General features: G+C 38.3%; 1 protein-coding gene across 18 annotated transcripts in view; it reads left to right on the plus strand.

Annotated features, from left to right (window-relative positions):
- Positions 1 to 25,252, plus strand: part of ZNF536 (zinc finger protein 536) — a 342,846-nt gene that overhangs the window by 137,878 nt on the left and 179,716 nt on the right. For 16 of the 18 annotated variants that reach the window (XM_035336774.1, XM_035336770.1, XM_035336761.1 and 13 more), the window contains one exon: positions 22,384 to 24,555. In XM_035336774.1, coding sequence (XP_035192665.1) covers positions 22,386 to 24,555 — 2,170 coding nt within the window. In that variant the 5' untranslated portion in view covers positions 22,384 to 22,385. Of the gene's footprint in view, positions 1 to 8,714; positions 8,765 to 16,675; positions 16,755 to 22,383; positions 24,556 to 25,252 lie in introns of those variants that run through there. The other 2 variants (XM_035336771.1, XM_035336775.1) reach the window with 2 other exon arrangements.

The following is a 25,252-nucleotide window of genomic DNA, read 5'->3' on the forward strand; positions in this document are numbered from 1 at the left end:
TTGGTAGGAAACCCTGAGCATTTAGTGTCCCTGGCTAGGGCTATGAATACGGGTTTTCCCTGAAGGCTGCTGAGCCTTGGCTCTCAGTTCCCTGATTTGACCCTGCAGTAGCTGCTTCAATTCTCCTCTGCAGAAAGTGAGCACAATGCTGTGAAATATTATGCACAAGATTGGACAGGGGTCTGGGGTTGGGGGGAGGAATAGGGAGCTGGGGGGTGTCCCTTTAAAAGCACTGAGTTAGTAGCTGCATGATTAGGCTTTACTGTCTGTAGTTCCTACTATACCTCCGAAGCACTTGTATGGAATGGATGCTTCAAATTAAGTATGACCTGGTTGTCCAATCCCAATTACCTAAAGAATCCCTCAATTTGCTTAACAATTCCCTCACAGCTATTATGTCTCTGACTGATTGTCCCCAGGACTCTCTTAGGCTTACAGCTAATGTAATTGATTCTTCAGTAGTAGCCTGAAGGGCCATTTGGCTTCAACCATGGTTGGGAGATTTTTTCTTTTTTTTAAACTAAGTTAAAAGAATGGTTATTTTTTATAATAATTTTAGTTTTGGAGAGTGGGGGTGGAGGGAATCATCTGGACACAGCTTGGAACAACAGTCCCTGCCAGATGAAGAAGTGTTTTTGTTGGGCTTTCTCAGTTGAACTGGCTTTGGGTAGAAGGTCTATGCAGTCTTCAAACCCAAATTTGGGTGTATATTTCTGAAAAGTGCTGTTGTGAAAGCTTTGTTCTGACATTTTCATCTCTTTCTTCTTCTTAGTCAAAATAGGAAGAATATATTTTTTTTTAATCGCCCCCCCCCCCCCACCTGAATAAACATCAGCCAAGATAGATGCCCCATTTCAATTGTGACAAAACTATCAATCCTCAAATACTCTTACTCAAAGAGACACTGCTTGTATACAGAGGTTGATTATTAGTGTATGGAAGAAGTCTTTGATGCTGTAAAATGCATCATCTTTTCATCATCCAGGGCTGAATTAGAAGAAGCAGCAGGCTGTGTTAGCTAAGCTACATTAGCAAAGATGCTCAATGAGTCTCATACTGTTAAGTCAGGATCTTACATTCTAAGTTTCACTGAAACTTTTTGGACACTCACTTTTCACTGGAAAAAAATTAATAGCTGTAGAAGCAAAATCCCATCAATAGTCTCTTCCAGAACCCTCAGCTCCCTTCTTTTCCACCAATCCCACAAAGCCATAACTAGAACCCCCCAGTGGAGGTAGCAGGATATCAGTTTAAAACAGATAACCGGAAATATTTTTTTACACAGTCAGTAGTGAACTTCTGGAACTTGCTTCCAAGGGAATTTGTAGAGGCAGACAGCATCAGCAGGCTCAGAAGAGGATTAGACATTCATGGAAAACAGCTCAATAAATAGATAATAATAAACAGGTCAATAAACATCTAAAAAAATACAATAGCCTTGAGTCACAAAAGGCACTAACTTCTGACATACCTAGAACCTTAGAATTAAGGTGCTTAGACACTACCTTGCTGAGAAGGATAGACATGTTCAGAATTTATTTTTCAAAGACATAAATGGTATCTCTAATCTTCTCAGTTCCTGTCAGGGAAGCTGGTGAAAGACTTTCCTGGGTTTACATCACTGAACTAAACTATTGCCGCCTTCTTTTCTCCTATCTTTGATTTTCTGTGGAAAGAAAGGTTGCACTTTATTTGGGAAACAATAAAGAACAGATATTTGAACATTAGGTTTGAGATGGAGGAAGGAAGAGAACGGGAACTGGAGTCTGTTGGCGAATGGTTCAAAGTTTTCTACCCGAAATCTGTGAGGGAGATAATCTGTGAGGGAGGACCTCCCTGGGCAATGGAGGAACACCACTGCAGTAGTAGCAACATTTCTGCTCAGACACAACAAATAATATTCCCCCCCCACACACACCTGTGAATTATAAGCATTTTTGCCAAAGTTTTGTATTGTAAACTTCTGGAACTACCTAAGTTTGCAATATATTTTTTCCTTTATTTAGGGAAGAGACAGAGCTGACTGTAGACTGGCTTATAAAATAAATGTGTTTTATGTCCATTTTGAAGGTATGTTACTCTTCATTATTATATAATTTGTGATTTGAGTAGACATGGCTACAGCTGAACAGAAGTATGTTCCATATGTCAAGGCTGGAAGACATAAAATTAGCCATACCAGTTTTTCCATGTGTGTGGATGCATGTTTTGTAGCCAGTACACTTTTTTTTTCTGCAGAGAAGGTGATTCTGTTGAGAGGTTGGGCATAGCATATTGCCTCTGCTCCCTGTTCCTGCTTGAAATGATGCATGCTTACCTTCTGTAGGAAGCAGATTCATCAGTCTGAATCCAGTCTTAGCGTGAATCCAGGCCATAGCAAATCCAAGATAAAGCAAAGTCTTTCAATGGTTAGTTTTAGTTTCTAATGGAACTAAGAAAATAATTGCCATTAGGAATAATTTCAGTGCATTTTTTTTTCCCCTCTGTCTTGTATCACTTGATCAACTCCTTCCTATTGCAAAGACGTATCCCAAAAAGAGCCAAGGTGATAGTGGCAGTGGTGGAAGAGCATTCCACTGTAATTGAAATAATGCATAAAAAACTGGAAACTTCTGGGGAGATTTTTTTTGCCATTTGAATTTTTATTTTTATTTTCAGTTACAAAACTTTACAGAGCTAGTCAATAATGTGTAAAGTCAGACTCTCTGTTCACCTTGTCAATATTTTGGAGTAAGAAAAAAACACCAGAATAGTTTGCAGTTATATGGTGTGTGGCTTATAGTGAAATTACACATGGGTGAATTTTTTTGTTAGTGTTTTGTACATCATACTTTAGAAAACATTGTTGTTTGGTTTTAGTTCAGATTCCTTTTGGGTACTGAAAGTAATTTTCCAGGGGGCAAAAAAAAGTTTAACTCTAAATACTGGCCTTGAGTTTTTGTGTTTGGTTTCAAAGTGTGCAATGAAAGATAAGGGGTAAGGGTAAATTAAATCTTTGTGCGTATATGTGGTTGTTTGTATCAGTAAGCTCTAGAGATTTGGGAATTCAAATTCTGCACAGAGATCATATGTGGATATAAATGGTTGTCACTAATTCAGCATGGCCTTGAACCAAAGTTCATTAAGAGGACTGGAAAAATTTTCACCAAGTTGGTTGGTATATTGGGTCCATGATGAGCCCTCTTTAAGCTTGTATCTCTCACTGTCTTAAACCTTGGTATTGCTGCATATCAAGGAGTTTGATTAGTTTGTGATTTTTATTTTATTTTATTATTTTTGACAGCTCATATCCTATTATATGTTTGATGGGACTTCCACAGCAAACAGGCCCTAGAGAGAAGACTTATAGCTTGTAATGAAAATTTTAACTCAGGTGTTTTAATGAAAACCTGTCACAAGAAACTACAGTTTGAAATACCTGATTTTCTGAATCCAGGCGAAAGAGCACAGTACCTAGTAATAAATACTGATCCAACACCCAGATTACCAATTGTCAGCTGCTGTATCTGTCTCTGTAGTAGTTCCTGCCTCACAGCATGCGAGAAGCAATGTATTAGTTTAGCCCTAATGAAACCAGTGAAATATGTCTTTCACCGAAAGCTGTAGTAAGTTTACATCACATTTGCCAAGAGCATGTACACTAAAAATTACTGTGAATCAGTTAACTTGTGCTAACATGTTACTCTGTGATAAGTTGTTGTGAACCAATTTTCTGATCTTCTGGATCTGTGAATGTTATGCTGAATTTTACTTAACTTTAGATGGTTATATTTGAGATGAGGGAATTCAGTCTCGCTGTTTGTGATTAGCTATAGGAAATCAAATGAGATCAGAGCTCCCTTGTGTTAGCAGTGGTGCAGCCAGTGGCTTGGGATGTTATTTCAGTAACTTCGTCGTTCTGATTTAAAGAATTGAGGGGAAAAAAAGTTGCTGCTGAGTTTAATGCTGTCAGGGAAATTATGGCAAGTTTGTTGGCTTGAGGTGAGAGAAGGAGGAACTGCAGACACCCTGACAGGACAGACTGTCTAGTGAACAAAACCAGTCCACTCCACTTCATCAGTGCATTTTTCTCAAGAAAAGTTGTCTTTCAAAGAGGTTTTCATGATACCAGCTCCCAGTTAGCTCAGGTTTTTGAAAACAATCATATTAAAACAGATTTTCCCAATTTCTCTCTGATTCAGAAGCTATGTCTTGTAACTGGTATATTTTTTTTTTACTTATTTCACAAAAGAGATCTGAATATCATCTGTGCTGCTCTGACACTGCGAGAATTTTTTAACATGTTGAAGCAATGTTAGTATTGTAAAAGGAAGCATGAAAAATTGTGTGCTTTGAGAGATGGGATTTTTCTTTGCATTTTTCCTATTGGTTAAGAAAATTATTTGTATATGAAACTAAGTTGTATTATAGGCAACTCATATTAGTAATGTAGGAAGTAAAGCATGTTTTTCTAATATGATGGCAGAATTATTCGAGACTAGTTGACCCTTTTGTAAATATGGTCTTAAGGACAGGAGGACCTTTGGATTTGTTTTCATTAGTTCAAATTGTCCAGGTCCAGTTCGCAAATCCAAACAACTTTTTAGCAGCACTTCAAGCTTTACAGTTGATTGGAGTAGTGCTTACATTTGGAGTCCTTATTTTTTACATTTCCCTTTGAAATTATTAGCTATTTTCATGATTTCTATGAAAGATACTATTGAGCATGTGCAAAATCTTCATGTGGTTAGAATTCTGTATTTCATAGGCTAACAGAGTCCCTTTCTTCCACGTTCTTGATCAGAAGACTAGAAAGTTTAACTTCATCAAAGCAGAGGATTTGGGGCGTGCCTGGGGGAAGCAGTTATATATATGTTATTTAAGTACAGAGAAGCACTTTTCACACAAGAAAGTATAGCTCCCAAGTGAGAGCCCTTTTTTATTTGTTTGTTTTATTTTTTAGTTTTAAGAGTGGGAAAAAAAAAATCTAAAATGATCTTTGAGGCTACAGGAAGGCTTTTTATGGCTGGACAGGGTACTGATCAGTCAGCCTGTATTGTATCTTGGGTAAGGCATGGTAATAATTCTCTCCTCAAATCACAAGAATGGGAGTCGGGATCTATAGAGCACCTTGCATTGTTCCTCATCGACTTCTGCCTTGGCACAAATCACTGGTCAAAATTTCTACAGTGATGATTCAGTTTGGGTTACTCATTTGGGAAAACTTCAACTGCTCTATAAATTAAGTCACACATTATCAGTTTTGAGAAATCCAGCAATGAGAACCTACCAGTTTCCCAGCCTGATAAATGAGAGTAATAGTGGTGACCAAGTGTGCAGGTCAGATGAGCTATAAGTGTACATCTGTGAGGACTTAGACTCTCCTTTGAGAATTTCAGACAGAAGCTTCTATTAGAGTGCAAAGTATTGTTATTATCTTTGTCCTTTATACATATTTAAATAGTACATGATAATCATCTCTGTGAACTCTTAACTATTCATAAAGGTGACTGTCAGTTAGAGGCCTGAACCCATACTCCAAATCCAAATATTTAAAATGATATCATCATGTTGTAACCTTCTGAGAATTATTCATAACCTTTATGTAGGAGGAGTTTTCTTGTAAAAGGTAGGCTCTGTGGGTGACTAATACTTGGAGGATTTAATTGTTCTGTTGGTATAATGATAACCAAATTTGGTGGAGAAACTTTGCCAATTGAAAGTCTTCTTTAGAGGTTTACCTGAGGGAAGAGCAGGAGGCAGGGAAGATGAAGGGAGATTGAACCCTTCATCTTCATCCTGCCTGGCGTAGCACCATTGGATCATGAGACACAGGGAATCCCTGCAACTACCACTGTGTTGACTCAGGTTGCATCTTCAGGTACATCCTCCCTACTCCTTGAAAAAAGGTCAGCGAAGTGTATGAAATTAAAGTAGTAATATATAAATAATCTAATTAAAGTAGTAATATATAAAATAGGTTTCCAGTCTAGGCGCCTTTCTTATCAACCATCAACTCAAAAAAAACCACATGCTTCTTAGTGGATACCAGATGCAGGCAATTACAAATACCAAAAACCTCACATGGAAGAGGCAAAGCAGAGGCCATGAATATGGGCAACACCTTTCTTCTGGTTAGTGTATCGTGTGGGGTCTCTGCACGTTTTCCCAAGGGCTTGCCTGTGTGACAGCACTGCCTGATGTCACACGTGGCTGCATCCCTTTTGGTGCTCAGCAGGCCTTGCCAGTCCAGGAAGGAGCAGCCTGTGCTTCCATGCACCAACAGGCAATTTCATTCATGCTGATTGAGGGAGATGCTGTACTCTTTCTTTTAGTTTATTTTACCCTTTTGGTATGCAGAGTATTCTTTGTTAATCTTCCTTATTTATTTAAATGTTAATTGGTCCTTGTTAATTTGGTTTTCTGTGCTGAAGGACAAGGTCAACAATGAGTCCTTCCATGTTAGCTCTTAGCATGATTACAAGGTAGTGGAACGCATCTTAGAAAAAAAGTAGCAAGAAACCTTCCTCCTGTTTTTAATGTAACCTTTGTGTTAGGTAGAGGTTTGGAGGTTGAAAGAGAGAAAAAATGTATGTTCAACACAAACTGAAGGGTCTTATTGGTTAAAAGGGACTGTTGAGTTAAAAGACAGTTGTTTTGAAAGCAAAATATCACTTGACCCCAAAGAGACAGGCAATTGCAGCCCTGAGGTTAGGTATAACAACAACACTGGTTTTGGTATGGGAATGCTAACAGTAGATCTGAAAAATAGATCTTCTTTTTCACTTCTATTTGTATATGGAACTTTCAGACTGCTGCTTTTGTTACTCTGCGAGCAATTTCTTCTGAGAACACCCTTCTTTTTAGTTGCAATGGCCATTTTATGAGTTTTTTTTTTCTTTTTTTTCCTAAAAAAAGATTCTGTTCCATAGGGCAAAACAAACAGAGCTATCATAACACTTTAAATAGTAATCAAATATGTTTTGCTGTTTGTATTCAAGAGGGTGGAGAGGTAACTTGACAAGATGAAAGAAGGAACCAGATTTGTGTATTCCCTCCATCCCCAGTAACAGGTATAGAGTTTTAGAAAAGACTTCAAGGCGAAAAGAAAAAAGCATAGAATATACTGTTATGGTGTTATTTTTGTCTTTCATTTTTATGACAACTTATTTGTACTTAAAGGAATCTTTCCAAAGAGTTAAGAAGCATCATTAAATAAAGACTGTGAAATGTGCAATATGGCTTATTTATTTAAATGTTAATTGGTCCAACGAACACTTCTAATTAGCTGTATATTTGCTTAGCAAAAAGTTTTACAAATTCCAATTGTGAAAAGCAGCTATTTTGAGCTGGTAAGCATGTTGCAGAATCAGCTATGATTTTTCTATAGTTCTCAGCCCTTGAAGGCACAATTTAATTTTTCATGTATGCATACTAGCAACGGTAAACACTTGCGAGTGTAAAGAACCTTCTTTAATTAGCTGCACAACAATTAAAGGATTCACAAACTAAATTGAACCCTGTCTCTGTGCTTACTAGCTGAATTCTACCACCTGTCACAACAGCACTTTGTTCAATCTGTTATGCAAAATCATTATAGCAATATAGCTGAGGAAAAAAAAAAAAGAGAAAACAGCAATTATTTCTTACTTTTCTCTTGAATGGGTTATTTTGGGTTATACTGATGTCAGGTTCATTGAAGCTAACCTTTTGAAATCTGTAACAGCATAATACTTATATGGTAGGCTTAGAATAGCTAGAAGAATATTTCGTTTTACCCTTTTAAGAGCAAGTAAGGCACATCCTTAAAGTACGGTACTTTCTCTGATCATTTGAAAAGAAAAACCAACTGTGCTAGCTCCTGCAGCAGCCTGTTATTTTTCTTCGTCAGAGAAAAAAATGACCAACATCTAATAGTACAACATACTCTTTTATTATTAAAGCTTGTAAACTAATGTGAAAACTAAGTTTAAAAACATTGCTGGCTTTGTAAACTAGGGAAGAGTGGCACTTCTAGCTTCCTGTTCTGCCTTCTGATATTTGTGGTTATTCTTCAGCTCTTGAAGTAGTCGATAATATAAAACTTTGACTATACTGGATTTTATTTGCTTATTTATGTGCTAATTTTATTTTCCTTCAAGCAGAAGTGCTTGGAAATGAAGAAGTTTTACATTTGTACAGAAAAGTCTCATCTCTTTCTGATTTCTGATTGCACCCCTCCCCCCACTGAGTATGGGGGCAGTAGAAGTCCTGACAGCCACCACACTTGGTCGGAGTCAACCTCCTGACTGCATCTGGAGATCTCAGGGTGTACCCAACATTAGGCATCATTTAAGCCACTCTTTCTTGGTGGGGTGGCCCAGTTAGCTGCCCTGCTCTGTTGTCTTCTGTTGATTTCGTGTTGTATATAATTGGAGAGAATAGGTGGAAGCCTGAAACTTGTTCACAGAAATGCAAAAGGCCAACTGCTGTAGAAGGGCCTAGTGCTAAGCAGGAGGTCGAGTGGGGCTGGAGGGGATGAGGACACAGAGCCCTGGTTTTGGTTACCTGCCTGGCTGTTCCTTACTGCGGATTCCTGCAGGGAGCACTCAGCTTTATCTCAGAGCTCTGATACGCTTCTCTGATTCTGGTTAAAATTCCCAGTGAAACCAGAGGTGAGTTTTAGTTGTGTAACAAGTGAGACTGCGTTTAGTGAAGGCAACCTGTTTATGTTTCTCTTCATTGTGCCCCGACAGCTGACAGGAATGTTCTCGTCACTGCCAGCTTTCATGCAGGAGGGGTACAGGTACGTTTTGTGCATACACTCACCATAGCTGATGAGCTGAAAGTTAAGCTGCCTGCTGACAGTTTCCTGAAATCATATCAATAACATATTGTTAGCTCTTGTGATTGAAGCTAAAAGAGTCTGCTGTTGGATAAAGGATACATGATACGGGTATTTCATAAGCGAGGGATATAACTGAATAACTCTGCTCATTCAAAGTACTTACTTTTTTTACAGTATAATTTTTATACCATTGTCCTTTTAGAATATTTTTGGAAAATCTAGAAAGAGAACAAAGAACTCATTTAGAAACAGCACTAAGAAAATAAAACCCAACAACCAAAATTTGAGAAAGGACTTTTTTGCGACTTAAAAAAATAAAAAGTAAAAAATGAACTACAAGGAAGCCCGATGTTTTGATTAAATATGACTTAAATTCTACGATAATCTTGCACTGAAGTATGAAAAGCCACAATTTGCTATATACATCCCCTTCATGCTTTCTCACATCAAGTAATAGCTGGTCTATTCAAAACTAGTAAGTAAAGGAGAGAAAAATCATTTTAATTAGATATAAATATCAGTCTCTCTCTATATAAGCATAGGCGGAAGACGCTGGAAGTCAGTACAACAGAAAAATGAGTTTCTGCTTAGGGAAATGAAGCAATACAGAGGTTTTCATGGAGAACTGAATGTTCTCAGCTTTGGGGCTTTTGGTGATGAGTCCTGTACAGTGAGGAGCATTTTGGATGTCCCGTGGCAAGCAGTGGGAGTCCACTCCCTGCCTCCCATGGCTGCTTCCTTGAACCTTTCCCTTGCCGTTCATCTAGCTTTGTATTTTGCTGAAATTTTCTAGATTCATGCAGGCTTACAGCAAATATTTTTTTTATTACTTGCCAAATAGCCTTTCTTGGATGTTTATGTCTAAAAAATAGCTACTTCTTCAGAGTATGATTTTGCAAATTAATATCAAGTGAAATTTTATGTGAGCTAGAGAAAGCGAATACCAACTGCTCATTTGTACAGGCTATTCAAGAGACTTGAAACTGTTTTCCTGAGAGCTGGTTATGTTTATTTGCGTGTTGTATCCAAAATCCTTGCAGTAAAGCACTCTGTCAGTCACTGGGGCTTCTCAGCTGCCCTCAGCCTGTTGCAGGGCCAAAGCCTCTAGGGATGCTGTCAGTCACTGGAAGGAGTTTGTTCAGAGCTGCACTTGGCCAGTGCTGCCTGTTAAGGATATATTGCAGTTAGTGGAGTCCATCTCCCTACTGACTTGGCAACCATAATTGAACTTGCCTGTTTCTGTCATCCCATGATTGCATTTATCGGACTTCCTTTGTCAGCTTGGTTGCTGCTCACCTATCAACCATGATAGGTTGTCTTTCCAGCCATGGGCCCAGAATATTGCAATTAACATCAAAATTATTTAAAGGATTTTTTTTTTTTTAAATCCTGCAGATAGCTTTGAAATATGTTATTGTACTTTTCTAACATTCCTCCTCCCCTGTATTCATCTTTCTGCTCTGTCTGTCAGTTTTTCAGTGCCCTTTCTATTAATGATCAAAGCTATTGTGCCAAGATAAAACAGGGATGCCCAAACAGTGGTCAGAGCTAAGCTTGTCAGGATCCTGAAGCTCACGCTGCCATTGTAGTTAAGTGTGTGTACTGTTTTACCATAATCAGTGCTTGCATCTTTGCTTTCTTTGATATGTGCACTATGTGACTTTCTGTTTCCAGCACTTGACCATCGCAGTGCAAGGTAGGAGGAAATTCCCTGTTCTTTTAACTGCTCATACCTCCCTGAATTGAAAAGTACTGTGAAGATGTGACCCTTTTTAATGGTTCTTTATATGACATCATTGTCACTTCCTTGGCTTAATCACAGAATTGTTACAACTGTTTTGCACCATTGTTCAGAGGAAGAGGCAGTGTTATTGTGAAGCAGAATTATTTTTCTCAGACAGGTAGACATGATTTAAAAAGCAGCAAGGGAAATACGGGAATATATCCTGAACTCAGTTGCTTTAAGTATAGGCAGCCCTGTTCGGGATTGTCTTTTTGCTCAAGAAGCCCTCAGAAAGAACAGCGTGATTAGCAGTACTGCAGATAGAAATATATATATATTTTTCCTTCTCTGAAATTACAGTCTGAAAAAGAGCTTGTTCTGTGCATATTTCTGACCTTGGGGTAGATATGATTATAGCAGGTGCAAAATCAAGCTGTCGGTGTCGTCTCTGTGCAGTGACTGCTAACCACACCCTCTAAGTCTAAACCACTTATCTCAGTGTGAAAGCATCATGTGAGGTGCTAGGTGGCTTCCAGAGCTACCAGCTCTGTGCTTGTGCTCAGGGCAGCGATCGGTTAATAAAGTTAAATGACAGCAGTAGAAATATATCAGTAAAAGCGTGCACAAACCAGGACACCAAAGGATAAAGGAGATTTGTGTTTTTAGTGTTTTATTTTTATTGAGTGGTAATTAAGAACATTTTTTCTATTGTTAATCTGAGTTTGTGTTGAGCTTTCTTATCTGTCTTATTCCACTCAATTCTGCGAGGAATTTGCTCTTTCTACTTTTTCTGGAGAGCACGAAGACAAGAGGCACCTAAGTAATGTTTCCTTTCTTTTTCACTCATCCACCTGCCTCCCAGCATTCTCTCTTCTTTCAGCTTCATCTTTCACCTTGATAAAACTGAGGCTTTCTCAACATTATCCTCTTCCTGGAAATTAGTATTAAAAGTAACTCATTAAAGCCACTTGTATCAAAGAAGGACTGTGGCCCTCTAAATTATGTCTTTTCTTTTTGCCACAAAGTCCATGTGTTATAGGGAGAGGGAAAAATAAATCAACTGGGATGAGGGAAGAAAGGTGAGAAGTCAGAAATTGGAGGTAGAAGGGATTAACAGCCAAGTTATTAACAACCAAAATAGTCCTACACAACATCTTAACCAAAAAAATTTATGCTGTCAGGTCCATCATGAGTTAAAAAACCAGTCTTTTCAGCAGTCAGTTATGTTTGATAAAAGAAAAAAAGTATCTGGCATACTGGACTAAGCAATGGGAGTCAAGAGTCCTGGATTCTGTCCCTGGCTGATTTACAGAGAATGAGCCATCTATTTAAGTCAAGATACATGGCAAGCTTTTTCCTAAGTGAGATGTGGAAATGATCAGTTAGGAATACTCATTTCTACAGTCCTGAAATTCAGTCCCTTTCTGGCCTAGAAAGCCGTCTGGGTACTCTGCTGCTGGGCAAGTTACCTCTGAGTTGTTAAGTGTTTATATTGACATTATATTAAGCTGTTGACTATTTCTGTGCTTAGCAAAGGAATGTGCAGAAAATGTCTTCCCCTCCTCTCACTGTGTCCACCACAGTATACTTTGATGAGCCCACGATGCTTGGAGCTTTACAGAGTACAGGGGTATGGCCTGATGTGGATGACTGCTTGGGACGTCTGAGCAACACATTGCTGCTCTTCCCAGTTGCGTAGAGTAGCTCTTTATACTTTCTATATATTTGTGCATGGGGGAGCCTTTTTTCATGTTGGTTTGTCTTAAATATACAGACCTGAAAGAAAGGAACAATTTCTCAGTATCCCCTTATTCTTTCCTCTCCCTTGTTCCCAATTCAATGTTGTTGGAAGTAAAATAAATGCAGTTGTGTTATATATGAATTTTGACAGTATATACTTGATCACATATGATCTCTTTCATGTGTGAAACATTATGCAAAGTTAAAAGTCTGAATCTTTCTTCATCCTTTTGAACTTTTGACCAACATTAAAACACTTTCTTAGGCACGTACTTTCTATATTGACATAATCACAGGTAACTTGTGTGTTCAGTGATGCATTGTTTTGTGCACTAACTTAATAGTATGCAATTTGGAGCATCCTTAATTATCCTACAAACAATTTTGTGGTAATGAAACCAAATATGGTGTAGACTTGGCTGACATCTCTGTGATATTATTGGCATACCATATATTTGTTTCAAATGTAAATTGGTTACTGCTTTTTCAAAATATTTACCCTATTAAATCTATACTTGAGACATCCTTTACCCTCTTCCCCAAACCTGTTATAAGTATTATTCTCTTTTTCCTCGTTCTACATGCAGATAGGGTTGGATATGGACTCTGTAATTTGATGGAAAAATAGGCTAACCTTGTGGTCTTTAAGTCCTAAAACTACAGCTGAGTGTGCAGTATCTTTTGATACAACTAGGTCCTTTGTTCCACTAGAGAAAATTACTTAATTTGTTAGAGTTTTTTTTTTTTTTTTTTTTTTTTTTTAAGTTTTAAATGCAACAGTCTTTACCTAATAGACCTGGAATTGCAGGAAAGTGATTAATGGTAATTAAAGGATCCCTTTGACATAGGACTAAAGGGCAGAATCACTTTGTTGTTGTTGTCAATCCCACTTGTGCAATTTTATTTCTCCCCAGACCAGATTTCCAACCTTTTACATAAAGTTAAAGTCTAATACGACAATATCCTTCTTTTTGAAACTCTTGCTATTTGGGGATAGTCTGTTTCTGCATTTTCATTAGGAATGTGTGTCTTTGTCCCTTGAAATCCATCTATTTATTGCAGTGACACCTACTGCTGAGAGAGCTGATCCACAACAGGATCGGTTACTGTTAAACTTGGCCAACAAGCAGCTCCTGACTCAACCAGCAGATGTTTCTGTGGCTCAGGTCAAAGGGAACTTATGGGTTTGCATTTTTTTCCTTTACTCCTAGCATTAAATGCCAGGAAAGTCAACACTAGGTATAGACAGTTGACCTGACCAGTAGCAGGAGGAACTGAACCAGGGCCCTGAGGATGTGCAAAGACCAAAGCACTAGTCTGTTGAGCCACTGTGCTGGCTCCAGTCCAATAGTTTCAGACAACTGACTATCTGATTGCATGCCTGCATTTTAGTAACAATTTTACATACTTGTTTGATGATTTGTATCCAAGTTTATGCTTCTGACAGGTGCCCTTGTGAACAAAATCTCACTGGGCTATTGCATGTGAATATTTCACAATCAATCATACTTTGATCTTTGGGACATATGTGCATTTGACATTATATTTAGTTGTGTGCAAAATCTAAGTCTAAGCCTTTGTCAAATGAAAATAAAATCATCAACCCAGCATTACAGTTTAGGATTTAAATTGTTTCAAACTATGATTTGAGTTCTGTAGCCTTAACTATTCTTTCTTCATCTCTTAGTAATCAGTGCAGAGGACCTGATCCTCCCGTCCTCCCTCAGCTGAAATACACTGCCATTTATTTGGAGCTTGCCTGTGTAAGGAATGCAGGATTAATGGTGTCAATGTTATGGATATTTTAATATTATGTAATGAGTTAGGGTATTACACATTTCCAGTTTGGTATGGGGTCCTCAGATGAGAATGGGAGATTCAGAATTCATTTCATACTGTAAAAATGACAAAAAATGAAATAATAAATAAGCTTTGCAAAGACTTCCAGGCATTTTATTATTTTATTTGTACTGCATGATACTAGAGTGGATTGTTAAAGACTTAATTTTGAGGAGGTTCCTTCAATCCGAGGCAGATGCCAGTTAGATTAATTAAAGTGAATGATCAGGTAGGAGCTACAGAAGATTGATCAAATTGGAGAGAGTTTAATCAGTTGTATGCATTCCAAATTACATGAAAATAAGAATTTTACTTTTAAAAATGTTATTTCTAAAACAAACAACAAAAAAAAGAAGCTTTAGTTTAATGAAGCATTACACAAATTAGGCTCCCATTTGAATTCAGGTATCATTCTTATCTCTACTTTTGTCATCAGGAAAACACTAGGAAAAAAAGAATCAATGCTTATAAACTGAAAAAATAATGATCCCAGATGCAACCAGTGCTTGGAAAAAAGCTTTTTTTTTTTTTTTTTTTTTTTACTATTTTTTTTTTAAGCTACTGAACTTTCAGTACCAATTATTTATCTTTCTCTTCTTTGGATCTGACTTCTTAAGTATATGCAAGTGAAACAGAATAAATAAGAAGGAAAACAGATTTTGCTAAGTCACATGCAAAGTAGCAATAAATCAAACAGCTTGTCTGCATTCTTCTAATCTTTCTATTCTAATCTGTGAGCGAGATTTATAAATGACCTCTCCTCTCCTCTCTGCTAGTCTTCCTAGATTGTGATCACAAACAGTTCACAGTCCTCCACTCCATGGGTGCTACCAGCTAAAGACTGCTCTGGTGATTTATCTTCTACTGATCCATTATCAGTGAAACGCTGTGCTAGCTAGAAAGGAACCTACAGCTGTAACAGGTATTTTAGAAAGAAACCATCTTTTTAGTTTGGACTGCAAGCAGTACAGCCTCAGTAAACAATTTTGTCTGTTAATGACTTTTGAAACTTCGAAATCCCTGTGCTAACCCTTCTTTAAGACATAAAAACTGTTGTGGAATGAGTTGGCTCTGTTGTTACTAAAGGAGTACTTTGTTTTGAAATCAATAAGCAGCTTGTTTAAATATCAGCACTACAAAGCAGCTACAGTTGTGTCAGATGCCTTCCCTGCTCCCTCCCCAGCAGTCTGACTGTGGCTGGGCACTGGAAGATGGGTGCTGCTTTGCCCACGCTCCCAGCCTGAGAGTGGGATCAGGGTCGCTTCGTGCAGATTGTGCCAGAAGGATGGTTTGCCCCAGGTTGTAGTGGTGGTTTATTATTATTAATTATTTTTTAATTATACATAAGCTTTACAAAGACAACAAAACCTAAGTGTGAAAAAGTGGTTAATAGTAGTAACTAATTACCAACTTATCCTTAATAGTAGCCTAAGTCCACAAATAGATAGGACGCGTTACCTGTAGGCCAACTTTTTTTTTTTTTTTTTTTTTTTTTCTTTTAACATTCTGTTCCACTCCAGAAACCACGTATTTCCCTAATATAATTATATTATACCCCAAGGAGCAGGACACCTACTTAACTAACCAAAAATAATAATAATAATTTAAAAAGTGAAAAGAAAAAAGGGGAAAACTACAATGAACTCAATGTACTTATTCTATTTTACATAAGTACAAATAAGAATAGAATCTGGCCTAATGTTTATTTCATTTTATCAGATTGAATAATGCTGTCCTGGTGGCATTAAATGCAGCTGATCTGTCTCCTTCCTTTCCGTGCACACATGTTTTTGTTAAAATTTAACTATTTACATCTATGTCTCTTAGTATTGCCTACAAATCAGTCAAAGAAGAGTAGGTCATCTGTGCTGCTCTACTGTTTATATATTAATCATCTGGCAAATAAACCGCTCAGTATCCTACCCACCTCAGTAATATTTGTGATGTAATTTGTTTGGATGCCCAAATGTCACCAGCGTTGATTGTAAGAGATGAAAAAAATGTACTTGCTCAGCACACCAAGCTCTGGGCTAAAATATAAGCATGAAATCTCTGGTTTATTTTTGTAATAATGTTTACAGCTGTTTAATGACCCTGAAAGGGTTCAGTAGTCTGGTGTTCTGTATTTCTTAACAGGAGTGTATTATGCTTATAACAGCCTTAGTTGAACAGTTTCAGCTACAACAATAAGGACAATAATAAAATTCTATATATATTCTGAAGTTTCTCAATGATACCTGTTTACTAGTTGCTAAGAACTGAAGCAATCTGTATTGGAGTATTTAGAATTTATCAATGGACCACAAGATGGTGTAGATATATGTGAATTTTTCTAGCTGGAAAGATAAATACCAGGTCTGTATTCTGAAAGCATAAGTAACAGTATGTGTAACTAACTGCTCAGAGGATCAGGGCCAGAGCGAGCTTGTCGTTTAAACACGTGAGCTTGTAAAGCATTACTTTGCTTACTGAACTGTAAATCTTTTAACTAACCTAATCTAAGCTATAATAACAGCACAACAGTGCTTTTAAAATGACTGTTTTCTCTACAGCAGTGAAGAGGGAAATGCTTTAGTGTGTGTCCAGTAGGAGCGAGCAGGTGTAAATGAGAGCTGAATGTGGTCCATCTGTTTACAAAGATAACAGGTGTGTGGATGCATATATGTACAGTTATGCAGATATGTGTGTGCGCACATGTTTATACGTGTGTGTAGGCATATATTTGTATTTCAACTTTTTTTATTCTACTTGTTATATATTTTTTTCCTTCTCTGTTTCCAGCAAAAGGAAGTTGAGCATCTCACATTACATTAATGTAGTTGTGATGACAGGCATTTCTGGTGTCATAATTGGTTTTAAATTCCAGTAATCCATTTCAAATAGTTAAATAAAATGTGTGTTCAATTGAAATGGCTAAAGTCAGAACTTTCGTTATTGATATCACAGAAAATATTCTTGAGGGCAAAAATGTGAGTCAAATCAAAATAACTATTAGTATCATCAAAGGGACTTGAATGTCTCACTGTACCTTCATGTGGGAGATGAGAGAGTATTTTCATAATGTATGTATCCAGTTGTGAATTTCATAAGCTGAGTACCCTTGTCATAGAAATGGGAAACTGTACGCCCTACAGAGTAAATGGCTGTCTTCTGATGGTTCCTTAGCTTTTTATGGAGGGCTCACTCCTGCCCTGCCCCATGCAGTGTGACCTGCACTGGGTTGCAACCTGGGTGTACGCCACAGGGCGAGTGAGGATGTGCCTCTCTGGCCAGAGAGGATGGCTTTTGCTGCAGGAGTGGAGGGTTTGTTTAGGTTAGGAAGGGCAGCCCGTGAACAACTGATACCAGTGTGCTCTGTATGGTGCTGAGTCTTGGGGAGCAGTGCTCTTACAAAACATTTGAGATAACTAAAGGTCAAAAAGGGACTATACAAATTTCAACAAAGATATTTTGAATTTCTTAACAACCTCAAATTTTATTTGCAGTTGAGTTTGTAAACATATATTACTGCAGAGAACATTGTGCTTCTGTTCCCAGTGCAAGTGATGGCAAAACGTGCTGTGTTTTCCTTATAAGAGAGATGAAAATCAGGAAAAGAGTGTTAATAGACTATATATTTAAAAATAGAAAGCTAGAGATTTCAGCATATTCAGGAAAAGCCTGTAAGTGGTCCCGAGTGTCTGTTCCTTTTCTTTTTTATCAACTAGAATGGGAAAGTAACAAGTATTCTGGTATTTTTCAGTTTTTATGTAGACAAAACACTTTATCACACTCTACACAAACATGTTCTGTATGAACTGAACAAACATTTTTCCATCTGGAAAATTCTGACTTTTCAGGAAAAAATTTTGGGGGAAAAAACACTTTGGGCAAAAATGTTTGGATGCTAAATGAAAGTTATGATGTAGATTGGGAGCTTCCTGAAAATTTGGGTACCTGCAATTCCAAATTGAGGGCTTGGGCCAAACTGCCTTTCAGGGTTTCAGCTTTCATGAAAGTTTATAACCCAGCTTTCTCCTGGGCTCTTTCTGGTCCAAGCAGTGTGCTGGGAAATACTGTGTAATCTGCAGATCCTGGCCTGCAGAGGATAGTGAAGGTAAGAGGCAATCCCACCACCACAGTTATAAATTCACAGCAGCACTTACAAATTGATATTTCCAGACTTTTTATTTTTATTTTTATTTTTTGAATACCTGGTGTGTTGGTGAGGCAAGAAGGAAAAGACATAATGAAGAAAGATGTTGTGAAAATACTTTGTCAAAACACTTGAAAAGATGTACTGTTCATCTGTTAAAGGGTAACTTTCAGGTGAATTTTAATGAGCTCCATTCAGGCTTGCTTCAGTGTTTTTAGCATTTGGGAGATGGTGTAGAATGGACAGGGTGAAATGGCACATCAGGCCAGTCTGAAGAGGACCATTGTATCTATAGAAAAATTTGGGGGGAGGCAGAAGGACTGCACAGCTGTGGTCATCTCTGGAGAGCAGCCAGGCCCTAAGAGAGAGCTAGAGCTGGCAAGAAGAGTTTAGGCAGTGATCACTGTGACTTTTCTTTCTCTGGACCTGGGGCAAGAGGTTGAGGAGCTGGAGGTAAGCAGAGCTGGGACCTTGAACTGCAAGGCCTGAAGCAAAAGAGCAGGAGTTAGAGGCTCACTGGGGAATGAAAACCCTTTGCCCCACCTGGGGTAACCCGTCTGGTCGTAGATACAGGCAGGGATGATGGATAAAGAGGGAGAGAATGAAACTGCTTTTATTATTATTATTATTATTATTTAGAGAAATTAGGCAAATTAGATTTGGTTATCTAATTCATGGTGGAATGATGAGTGAAGAGGAATTTTATTTCTGTCTTGCATGTGGATTGGAGAGGAGATTTTGGTAGGTTTTGCTGTGAACGGGCTGAAGGATACTGAGAGCCTGATTTACATGACAGCTGAACAGTAACAGGGTCCCTGGGTTTCTAAACACAACCAGGAATTTCAGGAGGAGAGATTTCATATGGCAGTATTTTGAATGCCACGATTATACTTTGCAACAAAACCAGGTAGAAGTGGGGAAAAAAACAGTTCAGGGCCAGAGGCAGGAGACAGGAGTACAAGAAGTGGGGGAGGTGTGGGTATGAGTACAATTTAAGTGAAGATCTGTAGCATTTTGAGATTGCAACAGCTGGATCCTAGAAACTGAACAGCTGATCAGAGTATGTGGTACCTAGAGGTGGTTGTTTCTCATTAAGCAGAGGCTTGCTCACCTTTCTGCATATTTCATCCAAAAGGTATAAAATTTCCACTGCCAAAAGATCAACGTGTGTCAGTCAGGCTCCCCAGAACTGATCCAATATTACTAGTTTTTAAATGAAAAAATATGGGTTTGGTCTTCTTTTTTTTTTTTTTTTTTTTTTTTTCAACTCATCCTACATTATATGTAAGATTATATGTTTTGTGGGGGACAGAAAATAGAGAAGAAAAAAAAAAAAGGAAAAGCAATCATGTTCCAACTATAAATGCTGTTGGTTCTTTAAAAGTTGTCTTTGAAAAAGAACCACAAAATAACCTGAAGTATCAACCACAATTCCCTTCCCCGGTCCAAATAACTACAGGTTTGAACTGATGCTTAGGTTTAAACGTCAGAATTAATAAACTCCATTGGGATCTGTCAGCATTTCCAAACTTAGTTAGAGCATAAAATGCTAAAATTAACCACCCAAACCTTCCTAAGCATTGAAAGACACCAGTTCCCATCGAGGTAAACTGAAGAAATGAAATCAAGGCTGCATTTTTCAAGCTGTTATAAAATAATGACAATCTAGATAGACTTTTCCAAACCCTCTTTAATATATGTGCATGTCTGTACAAACAATAAATTTCTTGAATTTTTATTCTATTGTTTGCCAACATGCTTTATTTAAGTATGGTGAGGAGAAATAGCACTTGCAGTACGTAGAATCCAGACAAGAAGTGGATTTCTGTGTTTTTGTTTGTCTGTTTGTTTTTAAAGGAAGTGGTTAGACAGATATTCAAAATCTTGGTCAACTTCAGGCAATGGCAAGCCTAAGCACTACAACTTTGTCAGATGCTTAGCTAATACTTTAGAACATGAAATTTGGCTTGTTTCAAGTGTTAAGAAAACTTTCTAAAATGTTACAATAATGTGTTTTTATTTACTTCTATTTTGAATGATTGTGATGTGATGCACAGAAAACCTGCATGGATACCAAGAATTTGATTTGTTTACTATATGGCCTTGAGTAAATACCTGGCTTGACCATGTTCCTCTACCTTTGGAAATCAGATTCTTCAAGCCAAACTTAGGTGCAGTCCTATAGTTTATGCATATAGGCCTTTTCCTTTGGCATACTTCATTCCATTAATATTTTTATGAATTTTTGAGAGCACATAAGAAGTGAGTCCCCAACATGAAACCTGAATCTTAGCAGTGTTAGTTTGAAAAAGGCCTGTTTAGATCTGAGCAAAATTTTGTGGCTCATGTTTGTCTTTAATACAGTCATAAATATCGATTTCCACATTTTTTCATGCAAGATCTGCATTGTATCACACAACCTCATTCATCCTGTCGAGGACCAAATAGGTCTCCTCTTGGAGACCACCCATGCCTGTTTTAGGCCCTGATCCTGTGAAGACTTAAGCATGTGTGGAACTTTGCTCTCAAGAGTCATCCTTTGAAGTCTACTGGACTACTCCCATGAGTACAGTTACATGCATTTTAAGTATGTGCCGGATTTGGGCCTCAAATTATCTAGCAAGTGGCCTCTATGAAGCAGCCTGAGGAATGGTGTCCACCTGGAGTGTGTGTGCAGCCTTTGTGGAAGGCATAGTGAGTAAGTGCTTTTGGCTAATGCAAACAGAAAGTTCTCCAGATTAATTATTCAATAACATAGAGAATTTAGTAATTTTACTAGTGAATTATGTGTCAAATCACTCCACTGAACAACAAAGATATTAATTATGTTCTAATATAACCTTATAGCTTCATATTGTTTTAGAGTTATTAGTGTAAAACTTTATAATTTAAATATGATTTTATAGATACTTTTCTTTCTGTGTAGAGAAGTGGCAAGTGCGGAAGATTGTTGTGGACAATTATGCAGACCAGAACAGAGCACTTGTGTTCAACAAACAGCTTTGAATTCTAATTTTCTGCAATATACATAGTGTGGGTACAATTTGTAGTCATTACTGTGTATTAGGAAAGTTATTAAAATTCTTAAACTTGTTGAGGCTTTCCACAACACCTTCCCCAGATTTTAATTGGTTTTATCTAGTTCCATAAGAGAGCTCTTTAAAACAAATCAAAGTGCCTTAAATCACGTCTTACCCATCGAAGGACAGAGATATTCCTTTATAATCTGGCAAGTTTTCCTGAGAAATGAAATCTGAAGGTTCTCAATGATGAATTAAAAGACTTGGCAGAAGATAATTTATGTGCTTTTTGATGGGCTCAGTTTCAAAATGACAAAATAACAATGTTTTGTAACAGAAGGGTTAAATCTTAATCTCAGAGGTTTACAAAGCTGCTAGTCGCAGTCTCCTTAAAATTTAATATACCTCGTTAATGCTTACTTGCAAACACTGAAGGATTTTTATGATTATAATCATGTGTTACAGCACCTAGTACTGTTTCTAAGCAGCATACTAATCAGCTTAATGAGATATTACTGCACTTTTTGTTGACTAAAGCAAAATCCCTTTTATTGTTCTAAAGCTTGTCCTTTACTTTATTTTTTCCCAAAACATTATCTTGTTTTATTGTACACCAGTAAATATCATACCATCATTTTTTTGTCAAATCATAAAACTATCTTTCTCATTGTAGAATGTGTAATATATTGAATATGGTTAATGGAACTGAAAGTTACAAATGGATTTCTATTTTTTTCTCTGTCTTTTCTAATGGAAATGGGAGAGATGCATAACATTTCTAAATCTATAGAAAAAGAAATGTAAACAGGTGCAATTTCATAACAAGACAGACAAGGGGATGGTAAAAGCCTATGCCCCTTCTATAATAATTAGATTTTGAAACTGTAGCATATTTTAAAATAGTAATTAATGGTTATTGGTAAACATACAGAGTGATGAAAGCACATATATGATCACAATTGCATAGCACAGTTGGCATTTAATACACTTTTTATTGTTTTTACACTAATTCCTTTGCATTATTATGAGTAGATAAAACATAAAATTCAAATTGAATGTCAGTGATTCAATGCTTGTAACTCTTTCACAGTCTGAATCTAAAATATCTTCTGATTTTCAGAGATGGAGGAAGCTAGTTTGTGCCTTGGTGTTTCTTCAGCTGTTCCAGAAGCTGACGCTCATCTCAACAGCACCATACTCAATGGGCAGTATTCAATGAGCCAAAAACTGCACCAGATCACTTCCCAGCTCAGCCATGCCTTCCCAGAGCTCCAGAACAGGCAGAATCCAGAGGAGAAGGCATCTGCACCACTAGAAGACAAAAGTCACATGTCCATAGCAAACCAGCCCATCAGCAGTCAGATGGCACTGTTAGCAAACCAGCTCAACAGGGAGGTTGACACCAGTTTGAATGGGCGTGTGGATCTGCAGCAGTTCTTAAATGGACAAAATCTAGGGATCATGTCTCAGATGAGTGATATAGAGGATGATGCGAGGAAAAACAGAAAATACCCATGTCCCCTCTGTGGGAAACGCTTTCGATTTAACAGCATCCTGTCACTACACATGCGCACTCATACTGGAGAGAAACCATTTAAGTGTCCATACTGTGATCACAGAGCAGCTCAGAAAGGCAACCTGAAGATACACCTGCGTACTCACAAACTTGGAAACCTTGGCAAAGGTCGTGGAAGAGTCCGAGAGGAAAACAGACTTTTACATGAGCTGGAGGAGAGAGCGATTCTTCGGGACAAGCAGATGAAGAGCAGCCTCTTGCAGCCACGACCTGATGTGAAAGCACAGCAGCATACCCAGCCAATGCCTCTTGCAAACTGCAACTTGTCTGTGCCAGCTAATCACAACACACCTGATATTTCAAACCCTGTTCCCTCTCCAAAGCCAGTCAGCATCCCGGAAGAAGTTGTTGCTCAGACAGCTGGGTTCAGATGCACGTTTTGCAAAGGCAAGTTTAAAAAGCGAGAAGAGCTAGACAGGCACATAAGGATCTTGCACAAGCCTTACAAGTGTACCCTGTGTGACTTTGCTGCCTCGCAGGAGGAGGAACTGATCAGCCACGTGGAGAAGGCTCACATAACTGCAGAGTCAGCACAGGGCCAGGGCTCCAACGGGAATGGGGAGCAGTCCACCAATGAGTTTCGCTGCGAGGTGTGTGGCCAAGTGTTTAGCCAAGCCTGGTTCCTAAAAGGCCACATGAGGAAGCACAAGGATTCCTTTGAACACTGCTGTCAGATCTGTGGGAGGCGATTCAAAGAGCCTTGGTTTCTTAAAAATCACATGAAAGTCCACCTGAATAAGTTATCTGTCAAGAACAAATCTCCGAATGATCCTGAAGTACCTGTCTCCATCAGCAGTATGTCCCAGGAAGCTCATGCAAACTTGTATTCAAGATATCTGTCGTGTTTGCAGAGTGGATTTCTTCCTCCCGACAAAACAAGCTTAAGTGAACAAAATCAAATCTATAACAAAGGAGATATGCCCATGAAAGAGAAAGAAGTCTTAGGAAAACTCCTTTCACCCATTTCTGGCATTGGCCACAGTATTGCTGAAGGGGATAAACATTCTTTATTGGGCTGTCTCAATCTGGTGCCTCCTCTGAAATCCAGCTGTATAGAAAGGTTACAAGCTGCCGCCAAAGCAGCAGAGATGGATCCAGTAAACAGCTATCAGGCCTGGCAGCTTATGGCAAGGGGAATGGCCATGGAACATGGCTTTTTGTCTAAAGAGCAGCAGATACAGCGCAGCCATGAAGACACTTTGGCAAATGCTGGAGTTATGTTTGATAAGGAGAAGCGGGAGTATGTGTTAGTAGGAGCAGATGGCTCTAAGCAGAAAATGCCTGCTGATTTGGTTCACAGCACTAAAATGGGCAATCAGAGAGACTTGCCAAACAAACTAGACCCTTTAGAAGGCAGTAGAGATTTTTTGTCACATGGTATGAACCAGGGACTCGATTACAACTTACAAAGTCATGGAAACGTAAAAGAAAAGCCAACTGAATGCCCAGACTGCGGAAGGGTTTTTAGAACATACCACCAAGTGGTTGTGCACTCCAGGGTCCACAAAAGAGACAGGAAAGGAGAAGATGAAATAATTCAAGGTAGTCTTGATGAGCGCCGTGGGTCTGGCAGCGATCAAGAGTCTCAATCTGTCAGCAGGTCGACAACACCAGGGTCCTCTAACATTACTGAAGAGAGCGGAGTAGGTGGGGGTCTCTCGCAGACGGGGAGTGCCCAGGAGGACAGTCCACATCCTTCCTCACCCTCCTCTTCAGGTATGATGATTTCTTCTTCCCTCTCTACACTGAAAACATAGTAGCTATATTTGAAATCACAGCAGCAAAGTCGTTTATGCATTCTCTTGTTAGGTCGTTTTCTAACAGTCCACAGAGACGTGGTGTTATATGCCAGAACATCTGTGTTTGGGTTCCCTCAATGCCTTCTAGGTTAATTCTCGGTTCATCCTTTTTCCCCTCCAAGGGCGGGTTTCTTAGCATTTCAGCTGTCGCTTCAGCCATGCCACCGGCAGCAGCGTGCAGGGTCATCAATGGGAATGTCACTGCAAGGGCCTCTCCCTCCAGGCTTCGGAAGTATTTTTTTCCTCCTCTTCTGTTCATGGTGTCTATCTTGTGGACCTTTCATTTTTCTCTGTGAAAAGGGTGAGGAAAGATGCCTTCTTTGAGCTCTAGCTCAAAGAAATATGATTAATAAGCACTGCATTGGCACCTCTTTGCCCTTATTCCTACAACCAGTTACTTAGCTGACATATATACTTGAACCTGGCCACTGGATTGATTAAGAGGAGATTCAGACTTCTAACTTTTTGACAGTCTTTTAACTTATGTACACGTTTTAACATGTATGAAACTGTCTGGTTAATTCATATATATTTGAAAATACAAGAAAAAAAGAAATTGGACTGAAACATTTTAATTGAACTGTATGTCATGTTAACTTGCTGTGTATAAAATG

This window comes from Oxyura jamaicensis, chromosome 11 (assembly GCF_011077185.1).
Source record: "Oxyura jamaicensis isolate SHBP4307 breed ruddy duck chromosome 11, BPBGC_Ojam_1.0, whole genome shotgun sequence".
Taxonomy (NCBI): domain Eukaryota; kingdom Metazoa; phylum Chordata; class Aves; order Anseriformes; family Anatidae; genus Oxyura; species Oxyura jamaicensis.